Source organism: Tachysurus fulvidraco, chromosome 14, assembly GCF_022655615.1.
Source record: "Tachysurus fulvidraco isolate hzauxx_2018 chromosome 14, HZAU_PFXX_2.0, whole genome shotgun sequence".
Taxonomy (NCBI): Eukaryota; Metazoa; Chordata; class Actinopteri; order Siluriformes; family Bagridae; genus Tachysurus; species Tachysurus fulvidraco.
Window position 1 is genome coordinate 20,545,195 of NC_062531.1, and position 12,871 is coordinate 20,558,065.

General features: G+C 38.4%; 1 protein-coding gene across 4 annotated transcripts in view; it reads right to left on the bottom strand.

Moving 5' to 3' along the window:
* The window catches only part of plch2a (phospholipase C, eta 2a), a 124,904-nt gene that overhangs the window by 96,761 nt on the left and 15,272 nt on the right, over window positions 1-12,871 (bottom strand). Inside the window, exon 1 of one of the 4 annotated variants that reach the window (XM_027167198.2) lies at window positions 5,782-5,938. The exons of the other annotated variants lie outside the window; for them this stretch is intronic. Within the exon in view, the coding sequence (XP_027022999.2) occupies window positions 5,782-5,812 (31 nt within the window). The 5' untranslated portion in view covers window positions 5,813-5,938. Of the gene's footprint in view, window positions 1-5,781; window positions 5,939-12,871 lie in introns of those variants that run through there. 4 annotated transcript variants of the gene reach the window in all.

A 12,871-nucleotide genomic window follows, 5' to 3' on the forward strand; every position in this document is an offset into this window, starting at 1 on the left:
TGTGGGATGTAGTTTGGCTAAACAGAACTTTAATTATTCATCTATTCTAACTCCGTTGGCTTCCCACTTCAGGCACACATTGAGAAATGTGTTAATTAGCTGATGAGTTGCAGTGATGAATGGAGAGACGATAGAGGTGATGAAGGTGACGAAGCTGAGGCGGTTCCCTAGACAACATCCATCATTGCAATTTGATTGGTTTTTAAACCATTTGTTTGCACTAGACACATTTTGGGAATATATTCTGTATCACTGTATGAATGTAAATGAATATGAAAATATTATTTGCATTCAGCAGGTCATAGCTGGAAAGATTCCCAGGGCAACTGTTTCAGACTTCGGTTGCATCTGGATTGGGATCACGCAGGATGCTATAAAAACGTCTTGTCTCGTCGAGATATTTTACGTTTCATGAGGGCATGAGAGAGCAAGCAGAAATTAAGCTCCTGGTTGGTAACATGCTCATGCAGCATTCAGCAGGGACACGAATGCTGGCTTACTGGCTTAATGCTTAGCCTCATATCTCCAGGGTTGGGGGTCTGATTTAATCCCCCTCATTCTTTCAGGGTTTTCATCTAATTGCAATGAAATATTATAAAAATATATCGAATTATTATATCAGTATATCTTTAGTCTTATTAGTTGCCAGATGTTTGCACACTCCAAAAAAAATCAAGTAAAGATATCATGAATTAAGGAAACGTATCTAAAATATTTCTCATTAGGAGACGATTAAATAGAAAACATTAGTCTATAAAGTTTTTTTTTAGACATATTTACAAATACCTTTCCAATGTTCTCAGTATATTACAGTTCATGTTTCTTTCTCGGAATTAAAAGCTTAAAAAAGCATTTTTTTATATTTATTTGTATATTCATTTTATATTAATAATTTGGATTCATATTAATAATAAGAAATCTAATCAAGGGAAATATTTGCTCATACTGTATCTAAGACATTTCTCGCATGAGTGTAGTACACCTAATTAAGCCGACTGTTATGTCTGCCAACATATGCGCTAAGAGGCTAAAAATATATAGAAGGGCATAGTTACAGACAGTCGCTGGCTGGTAATAGGCTTTTTTTTCCCACAGCATTTTTAAAGCCAAAAATTTTATTAAACTGCAACTTCAAACTGTCAGAGATGTCAAGATAATTAGCCAAAGCACCTGCTTTGAAGGAGGAAAAGTGTGTGTAATGACAAGCGAGGTAATTGTGCACACACTCACACACACACACACACACACACACACACACACACACACACACACACACACACACACACACACACACACACCACAATAATTGGACAGTAATAGTATTTGTTTTTGCTCTGCTTTTCAGCTCATTGGACACTAAGCATTAGCAGTAATGAATGAATGACTGAGCAAAGAATTTACCCAGGAATTTAGTTGAATTTCAAAGAGATAGACATCCCCCCCCCATACCCCCCCCCCCCCCGCCCCCGGGGTAGATACTGTATAAACACCATGAAATGACCAGTTAGATTATACTCTGAACGTTATCATTCACATCCGATACGCCAGCATTCAGAGCGTTAAACCACACAAACACGAAGCTCTATTATACTTCTAAATACTGTGTATTTTGTCCAGCTTAGGAAACCCTTCCACCATCCACCAGAGAGGATAAACCCCATCTTAAATGTCCACAGCTCAGACTATGCCAATGGTCTCATGAAACATTTAGAGTTACTTGGGTTTGCACAGGAATAAAACATCAGTCTTAAAAAAAACCCCAAAGAAATCTACATGGACTTTGTTCGTTTTATGGCTACTTAAATGGAAGAAATATATCCTGAAAGCGGTCATTCAGCAGTTTGCATCAAATCTATAAGAGCCTCCGACTGCACACTTAATTTGTTTCTCAATATTCAGACAGAGAGAGAGAGACAGAGAGAGAGAGAGAGAGAGAGAGAGAGAGAGAGAGAGAGAGAGAGAGAGAGAGAGAGAGAGAGAGAGAGAGAGAGAGAGAGAGAGAGAGAGAGAGAGACAGAGAGACAGAGAGACTTTTAATGTTGCTTCACAATGAGTAGCTTATGCGGCTCTACAGTAATTGCTGGGCTTTCACACACTCTGTATCCATTTTAATTATCATCAGGCAGATAGATATCATCACATCAGCCAAGTGAAAGGAAAAAAGAGAACACTTCCAAAAGAAGAAAAGCACAAACAATATGTTTGTTAAGATATTCCTAGTTTACTGATAGTTTAGTTTTAGTGCTTTGCAAATCTTGTGAATGATCATGTCTTATTTCTGAGGATTTTAATTGCTCTGGGAAATTTCTTTCAAGTCAAGATCTAATGTTGTGAATTATGAATGAAATCCTAGGGCATTTTGTGCTGTCAGGATCTGAGGGTTTCAGGGCAAAAATCATTACCATCAGCACCATCAGCGTTTTTCAACAATGGTGACTAGTTTACTGATAACCAGGTTTGTTAATGGCTTGTGTCCATGTTCATGTCACACTTCACAGTGGTCATTAATGACCCATATGGAAGTAGAGACTCAGGGTTTAACATTTTGTAGTATTTCAGAGGTATTTCGGTTTCTACTGTACTAGGAGAAATATTTTTAAAGAAAAGGAAATGTTGATATCTAACCCATTTCTGCTCTGTGAGACGCATCTTGAGCCACATAAGCATCTCAAATCTGAATTTATCCCAACAGAGGTAAAACACAAAAGTCTCACACTGAAATTCAACAGTGTCCTGAATCATATATGCTGTGATTAAACACTACAATTGACATTACCTCATACTGACTGAGAATGTCTCATAATAATCGATTAACAGTGTACTGGAAAAAAGGTTATTAAATACGTCTTATGAGATGATCTGTCAGACATTCGGATCGAAATCCGATTTTCTTCTTCGCGTATCGATTATTTGTCTGCGTTTTTCATTTTGCTAATCATACACTCTCAGACAAAATGACATGAACGGTCTCAGTGCTTAATGCGAATGACAGTACGAACAATTACAAAGCAGCCGCATTTGAACACAGTCCAAAAGCAGACCAGATGGTGGACGTGATGATGCAGTTCAGTGGTTCGTTGTTAGATGACTCCAGATAACTGAGAACATCTGGACACCAATGCTAACTGCGAAAGCCTCCTGGCAATAGCAACATGTTGCAGCAAAAACATTTAGCAACTAGAAAAAAGCCATGTTTTATAACTCTGCCTCTCTGACAATAAGATGATGACAGACAAGTCATGTAATTCTGCCCAGACGTGTAAAAAACGAGCGGCTGTTGCAATATTTTAGCATCGTTTTCAGATTCCTTTATTGCAGTATGTATTTGGTAATTCTGGTGTATCCTTACACACCTGTCTGGGAGCTACAGTTCTTCTTTCAGTAGCGTAGGAGCTCTGAGACACCATAAATATTGAAAGGAGCTTCATGTGGTGAAGAAATGCTCTTACTTTTATCCTGGAGGTTTTCTTACATCCGAGTAGTATGAAGCCTTAAGCGAAGATTCTCCCGCTCTTTTTCAGTCTTCTGCCATGTTATGCAAGAAAGACGTAATGAGGAAACCATGTGCATGAAAAGTATTCGAGCGGTTTATTAAACTCCACTTATACTCTCTCTGGTTCTTTCTATACTTTAGAGACTCCGGTGCAAATTTGGGTCTGTGAAGCATAGCCGGAATCTCTAATATATTTTTAATTGCTACATTATTGGTGGAAATTACAACCCAACATTAAGCTCAAGCTATTACATTATATTCATTACTGATTTCTTAGAGTTATTAGCTTTGTTTTTGGCCAGGCTTTAATACGATCCTCAATAACTCAAAACAAAATTCACCCTATTAATAATGCTCTGTTAGTGGTGGTTTATTGGAGCAGTTGAAGTCATTCAACCAATCAGACTCAGTAATTGTTGGACTATGTCTTCTGAGGGGTTCAGGTTATTTATCGTTAAAGATGACTGCGAAAAGGCTTGTGATAGGTTATTGTTAAGGAATGATAATAATATGGTGACTCACTGTACCGATTGGCTGCCTGTTCACCAGCTCATTTATGCACTTATCCAATTAGTTAATCGTGTGGTTTGACTGCAATGAATAAAATCAAGCACATACAAGTCAAGACTTTCAGCAATCAATAGAATGGGGGAAACATGATGTCACTGACTTCAGTGCTTCAGTATGGGTGTTGAGCAGACGAGCTGATCGAAGTAAATAATAATAATATTAATAATAATAACAGCCAGTTCTAAAATATCCACTATATCATTAAAAAGTTTTTATTGCTATTTCAACCATATACAGCCGTTCCACAAATTCTACACAAAGTTTCTCCAGGAACACAGTGCTACAGTACATGAAATACAGAATATAAGAGATAACTACTGTAACTATGCAAGACCTGTACGCAGTTGTGTAACAAACAAAGTGCAAGAGAGGAAGTTCATCTAACAAAAATGCTGTAGATATAAACACAATACGCAGTTAAGTAGGTGGTACATACTGTACAGCATTTTTGTTTTAGTCTTCTAGCAATCTAAAAAGACGTGCGGAAATTGCAAAGCGAGTGCAAAGGTACTGAATAAACATGATGAGAGGTAACGCAGGGGAAAAAATGCTCAGCATGTGAAATCATAAGGTGAGGGAGCAAGAAGGGCAGAAAACTACATCACCAACACAAATCTGTGGCTTTCATGGGCACAGACTCTCCCCAATATGACAGCTAAGGTTTAGGGGAAAAAAGGCTAGACGATGTTTTCTCTGATCTTCAGGTGATGTGTAGAAGATTTTACATCTGGAGAAATACTGCAGAGAAAATCAAGCCTGGTGCTTATGAGGAGCTGTCCACACACACTGGTGCTGAAGTCTAGTCATCCTCACCAAGATTTTTATTTTTTTATTTTCTGTAAATACTGCATTGAAAAAGGTGAAATATTCCTTTTGCATCTTTTTTCTACCTGTAAACGATCACACAGAAAATATCTGCTCTGGAATTTTTACTAACTGTTTTCTGATGTAAGAAAAAAAAAAGAGAGAGAGAAAATATTACTCGGCATAGTAGCTTTTAATTGGAAGCAAATTCAAATAAAAGTTTCCTGAATGTTCTTCAGTAACTGCGGCAGTACTTCGGCTCTAATCCGCTTTTTATTCGATTTTAAGAGCAGTTCATCAACCACAGATAAATGTAGCAGCATCTGGGGTACGTTAAATCCGTAAGTTTTTCTTGCCCTTCCAACAAACTCTAATTGCGACTTTGTTACTCGATAGATTCGCTTGGATCTGATACTCATCCTGAAATTCTCATTAGTTATCTCGCTCTGGGCTAGACGTCTTTTCTTCCTGCTGTAATATCATCTAAGCTGATTATAAAAGTCTACAACGCCTCCGCTGTGTTTAGCACTCATACTGCACAAGACCAAATTCAATACGAAACAAGAGAGAAGGATTGAAGAGGAAAGTGTGCTGAGAAAGCTAAACCGAGTCAGAATCGAGTCAGAGTAAAGGAATGCAGCAGAGGCAGCAGCAGCAGCAGTACACACTTGCTGTTCAACCTGCTGCCAAAGCACAACTAACGTGATTGTTCACACATTTTCTCCCACAACTCTGCCAAGCATACGCTTTACTGGAAGACAAGAAGCCTGCAGCTACAAGTCCACCAGGGGCTTAGTGGTTACGGTAAATCCGAGAAATAAAGTGCCAATTAAAAACTAAAAGTGATACCAAGAGAAGCATGATGTCGCATGCAGCCAAAGCAAGCAATTAGCACACAAGAGAAAGAAGCCTACTGTGTTTCTCTGGCAGCGCTCCCAGCTCCATGCTCCTGCGTCTTCTGTAAGTTGGTCTCGAGGAGAGCGAGAGTGTGTGTGTGCATCTGTGAGTGAGAGAGAGCGTGTGTGTTTAAGTGTGTGTGAAAGACACCGCTCTGCTCTTCTTCAGTAAACTAACTGATGGTAGCGCGACTGTGAAGGGGGAAGGGGAGAATGATATTGAGTAGGCACGTGTGTGTGTGTGTGTGTGTGTGTGTGTATGTGTGTGTGAGAGAGAGAGAGAGAGAGAGAGAGAGAGAGAGAGAGAGAGAGAGAAGTGACTAACAGTTACGTCGAATAATTCATATATTGAAAACTATCAAGAGAGATAAATATCCAAAGTGAGAAGAAAGATAAAACGAACGTCTGTGCGGAAAAAAAGAAGCTGGAAGATGAAAAGAAAAGAAAAGCAAAGTGAGAGATGAAAAGAGAAGAAAAAGAAAAGAGAGGAAGATAGGTGGGGACGAATGCTGGAGAGTGTTTCTTTATTAACTACTGTAATACAGTCTTTGTGAGAAAATGAATTAATCAGATGACATTTTCCCCTCCATCTCTCCCAATCTTTCATTCTTTTTCTTCCTCTCTCTGTCTCTGTCTCTCTCTCTCACTCTCTCTCTATCTCCCCTCACCCACACGTGCAGGTGTTTCTTTGCTGCGTAGTCACTCTCTTCCTCCTAATCAGGACTACACTACAATTACATGACCCACACATTTTTGTTTTTAGATGCACCTCCATCAGTGGCTATCCAGCACGCAAAACTCTCATGCTGCGGCTTCTGCTGATGAAGTTCACACACGTTTTCTGGCCAAACTGTTTGTCACGCAACACTAGAACCCCAGCCTTATTTCCATAGCGACCACAGAAAATAAAGCAAGCTGGAGATCCTGCATTCTCACGCTGCAGTATGTACCAGGTGACCCCCTGAGAACAGAGTGTGTATGTTTTTGCTCAGTTCTCCAGCATGTGGTGTTTGGACAGCTGCAGAAAAAGCTGTGAACAAGAAACAAACAGGAGGAAAGGACTCAGGACTCGTGAGAAAAGAGAGAGAGATAGAAGATGTTCTTAATGTAATCCCTTCTGAAGCATTTCCATACTGACTCGGTTAATCTCAGGCTTGATGCAGTGTGGAATATTGTGTTGCTGTGTAATTTTTATTACAAATATCACAGCGTTTGAAATCACACTCAGATTGGTTGAGTAGGAAAACTAAACCAATTACACATTTAGACTTATTTTTTAGACTAAAAGGATGTCATATGGTGTACTTTTTGACTTGTTCTTCCTTCTGCACCCTGTGGAAGAGCATCACTGTGAAATGATACCGATTGCTTCTCAGTGGGTCGGTGGTTTCTCTAATGGAACAGAAGGTGCGATTTTCACTGCACGGCTCCTGTATTACCCTGTTCCCTGTTCTACCGCATCCACTGGAAACACACACACACACGCACACACACACACAAAGGATGTCCTGAACACACAAAGGACATCCTGAACTGATCTTAATAGTTCTTTAGTTTGTCTTTTTAAGGAAGTACATTCTTTGTACAAGTTGTTGTTCACATGCAAAATGAGTTTTATTACACAAACAAGCCTTCAGGAACCTTTTTTTGTTGTAAAAAAAATACCTGCAAATTCAAAAAATAGCTATATTTATAGAATAAGCCTCCTCAGGGCATGCTACTGAAAACTAACGAATGAAGAAAAGTATGGTGTGGTGTGTTCTGACGCCGGAAGATGGTTATTTTCCAATAACAGCATGTCCCGAGGAGTTTTCTTGCTGTTAAAGATTTACTTTTATTAATGAAAGCAAGCGTGTAAACTTTACTCATCTAAAGTTAGACTTCATGTTTAAGCATTTTATGTTTCTCCCTCTGACTTTTTTTCCCTCTGGACTGATTTTGGCAGACACCCTTATCCAGAATGACCTATATTTTATCTCATTTTATGCAATTGAGGAATAAGCCCGTTAAGGAACGAGCCTTGCTCAGGGGCTCAGCAGGGGCAGCTTGGACCTTCCAATTGGTAGGTCAACACTTTAACCACTAAGCTACCACGTCCCCCACATCGCTTACATTTAACTGTAAGTCATGTTACCGAGAAACCACAGGACATAAGACTGCTTACTGACAGCTCTAACAATATGCTGACACATTCAATAAACGACTCCTAACAGATTACACTTTATTTTGTTGATTACATTTAAAAAAAAAACAACACGATTTATTTCAGTGTTATTAGACTTGGTTAGTGGAGACCATGTACTGTAAGTCGCTACCCTGTAGGTTACCATGGAAACGATACGGTGTAAGAAGCAGTGCAATAATCTAAAGCTGCACAGAGCTGCTGTTAAAGGAAATAAATCAACACCGTCTGTCCAATCAGATTTGAAAAAATCGACACTAGGAGAGTACATAAGCATTTCGGCTCCGAGAGCTTCCTGAAAGGGAAACCTTATATAGAATTTATATGGTATCTTATATAATAATATAGAATTAAAATAATGATAAAATATTCTTTTTTTATATTCTTATATTTTATTTTAGATTTTTCTTCTTTTATAAGTGGATCAGCAAAACAAATTGTTCTGTAAATATATACATATATGTATATTTATTTATATGTATATATTTATATATATATATTTATATACATATATACATATATATATATAGTATTTCACTTTTAATTAATTATTTTCAAATGCATTCCGCTGAAACGTATCATTGCTGGGATATCTTCCCGCTCCTCGTGTCTTCTCGTCTTGCCATTAATTCTAATGCATGTGAGCAGAGCTATCTCAGCTCTCCTTACATGCCTTGTCTCCAATCCTGATCTCGAGTCTCTTTTAGAATTCAGCACAAGGAGGTCAGCGTTGGCCAAATCTGCAGATTTTTTCCCTTGGTTACGAGTCACATGCATCTGCACCCAGATAAGGATGCCAGGAGGCAGGTTTATGGTTTATTGTCATTGTTGTATTCATGTATTTGCACAAATTAGCCTTGATTTGCCTTGATCTCTGTAAGTCAGCACACTGTGGGAAAATCATTTATTCATCCTGCTTATAAATGAGTAACTGACCTGAAGTCAGCTCAATGTAATCTGTGCAGCACAGCTGTGTCGAAACTTTTATTCACAGTTACGGAAAGGAGGAATAATTTAATGAAGGAAGAGACTGAATGAATGAATGAATGAATGAATGAATGAATGAATGAATGAATGAATGAATGAAAGAAGGAAGGAAGGAATGGATAGATATACAGATCGGTGGATGTATGGATGTATAAACAAATGGACGGATGGACGAATGAATGGATGGATGGATGGATGGATAAACAAATGGGTGGATGGATGGATGGATGGATGGATGGATGGATGGATGGATGGATGGATGGATGGACGAATAGATGGATGGATGGATGGACAAATAGATAGATAGATAGATAGATAGATAGATAGATAGATAGATAGATAGATAGATAGATAGATAGATAGATAGATAGATAGATAGATAGATAGATAGATAAGTAGATAGATGGATGGATGGATGGATGAACGGATGTATGTATGTATGGAAGAATGGAAGGATGAACGGATGCAGGTTTCAGATAAATAACTTCATAAACTTAATAAATAACTTAATTTAACCAATCTACACTGCTGCTACAGCATTTTGCTCATTCCAGCCCATTATAACTACTCGATGTAAACCCAGTTAACCCATCTTGCTTTAAACAGGCTTTATCATGAGACATCCATTATCGCCTGTACATTTTAGACCTAGAACATTCACCCCTGAAAAAAAGTGAGTTCTCTAATTCTGTATCTTTATTTGATTGACGAAGTTAATTTGATACATCCCCTGTTACCCTGGGGACCGAATCAAAAATGTTCACAAGAAAACAAAACAAAAAAATATAAATGCATGAAAATTTGAAAAAAAAAAAAAAAAAAAAAAAGAAAAGAAAAGAAAAGAAAAAAAATGCACAATTGTATGGGTTATGAGCACTATATCTACCTGTAATTGTGCAATGGCCTACATAGGTAATTCTGTATGTATATTACTGTGTATGGTCAGACATGACTTTTTTGTCTCTTTGAAAAGCAAACTTTAATAATCAGTTTACACATCTGAATCATTTAAACAATTTTTTAGTTTCCATGGTACAGCACCGGTGAATATAAATTATTAAAAAGCAACCACATTGTGTTAAAAAAAGAGACACTACATTTGTGCTGAAGTGGTATGGAGGCACTCTGGTAATGGCTCTGTGCTAAATCTACTTCATCAGTGTCTGTACTTGGTGTTTAGGGTTTAATGACAGAGAGACCTTGCTGTTCTGCCATGGTCAGCTCTGGTCACTTCAAAAAGGGATTTTGTCTGCATTGCCTCCTTTTTCCACCAATCACTCTAACCCCGGCGAGCTACAAAAGCCAGCCGTGCCTATTATGGCAGCACAATGCAGGTATGCTGGGCTGAAAACCGAGGACAAGAAAGTGTGCGAATCCAGTTCAGCCAACAACAATGTGTACCCTGATGGCCTAGATAGAGCATTCAGGCTGTTTTATAGTCAAGGGCAATGGCAGGCTCAAATATGCCCATGCCCATTAAATGTTTGGGGCAATTACTACTTATAGATCTCCTGATAAATGCAAAAGAGAGCGAGTGAGCGAGAGAGAGAGAGAGAGAGAGAGAGAGAGAGAAGAGTGTGTGTGTGTGTGTGTGTGTGTGTGTGTGTGTGTGTGTGTGTGTGTGTGTGTGTGTGTGTGTGTGTGTGTGTGTGTGTGTGTGTGTGTGTGTGTGTGTGTGTGGCACTGGACATCAAATATTCATCCATGTAAGGTCTATAATGACTATTAAAGTGGATCGTTTGCATAATAATATGTACATATATAATATCACATACTCCATCCAGGGTGTATCCTGCCTTGATGCCCGATGACACCTGAGATAGGCACAGGCTCCCCGTGACCCGAGGTAGTTCGGATAAGCGGTAGAAAATGAGTGATTGAGTGAGTGAGTAATATCACATGACTCAGATGGTGACCTTTTTTATTTAATCGAAATAAAAATATACTAAGTCAATTGCAAACAGGAACAAAATACCTTCAATTCTGTTACATGTATAATAAAAAAAATACTATTTAACTTAATACAGTACCATTTTAGTTTTTGCAAGTCTTTATGCGTCACTGACACGCAGAATGCTACAAACGTATTGGTCATGTGAGAAATATAGCAACGACTGAGTAAAGAGTTTAATGAAACATGAGCAGAGAGCGAAAAAAAAAAAAAAGAGTAATCACACAGCACACTTTGTATATAGTCTCAGTCGACAGCTCTGAAACCTGATCATTGTCATACCGTGCTGTTGATAGGCTTTTTTCAGCATGTAACCACTAAAGTGATTTAGATAATGTGGAGAAAAACCTTTTTCTGTCAGCTAAAAAAAGGTAGGTAGAAGCATTAACAATAATGGAGGGAACAAACTCAAATGGGGTGTAATCAGTCTATGTGAGGACTAACACAAGCTGCCTTTACTTCTGTCCACTAAAACCCACTTACAGTAGGTGTGCTGAGTCAGTACTCCTTCCAATCACATTTCCAAGATAGAGTGCCGTAGGTATAATAAGTTGGATTTTTGTAGGCCAAACCAGAAAGTTTTTATAGCATCACCATAGTACTCTCGACAAAAAGACTTTTTCCTTAGGGTTTCATTTTTAGAGGAGATGCTCAACTATATGTGGTCCTTGAGGGCAACAATCTCCTAATCATTACACAATTGTCAGACCGTATATGTCATGACTCAGCCCGGACTTTGGCCACGTGCATCTGTTTACGTTCTTCGTCACGTGTCTGCCCCGCCTTCGTCTGCTCCTCCCTGTCTACACACCTGTTTTCTATTGTGATTACCCTGTGTATTTAACTGTGCTTCGTTGCCTTGTGCAGCGCGGAATCTACTGTTGTCTTTGTCCTGTCTCTAGTCCGTGTGTTGTTTCATGTCCTTTTGTTATTAAACCCTGTAGATTTGGCTATCCTGCGTTTGGGTCCGCTTCCTTACCCCGCGTTGTGACAGTATAGGACTATAGAAAGGACATTATTATTTATAATAACCCTCTCCGATGTTTATAATAATTTATAATCACACCCTCAAGTATCACCCAAATGAGAATGAGGTTCCCTTTTGAGTCTCGTTCCTCTCAATGTTTCTTCCTCTTCCATCTATAGGAGTTTTACCTCACCACGGTCACTTTAGTCACCTCAGGCTTGTCAACAGAAGTAAACCACAAAATGTTAACTATAAACAAACTATAACAGACAGATGACTTCAAATCTCCTGATCTTTATTTTATTTCCTTATACAGATACACTCTGATCATTTTTTGCTGTTGAAACTAACTGAATGAAAAGTGTGTTATCGAATAGTTTGCAAGAGCTCGATATTAGTATAAACACAACAAGGCTGTAGTTTAGGTGAGTTTTACTGTTCGGCACGATGACGTTTAAAGACCCTGAAAATTGTCTGGAGTCTCAATTCGCTACTTGTTAGCAATCGTCTTTTTTAAGACATGTAAAAGCCTAAAAAAGTCACGAGTTTGGCATTACTGATGCATTTTCATTTTTATAATAAAAACACTTGTGTTTTTGTTTAAGCTTGTGTTTATGACAGATCTTATTTCATGCATTTATCCAAAAACTCATCCATTGAATTCAGGATGGTGGAACCAGAAATCTTTCAAGGTTTTATGACTCGTTCCTGCAGCAATTTAACCGTCATACCACATGGCTAGAATTAGTTAGCGTCCATTTGGTAAGTAAGACCATTAGAAGACGCTCATAGATAATGATACAGTATGAGTGCTGTATGCTTAAAGGGATTGAATATGTAACTGTATGGACATTGTTAAAGACAGTGAAAGACAAATGTGGCAATTACATCCTTTATCAGGAGAGTATAATAGAAACAGATAATAAACATGAATGTATAAGATGTGCTCTAAGTTCATACCAGAGCTGTTATACAATACAGATCCAATATGAGCTGAACTCACTTGAATAATTGCAGAGGC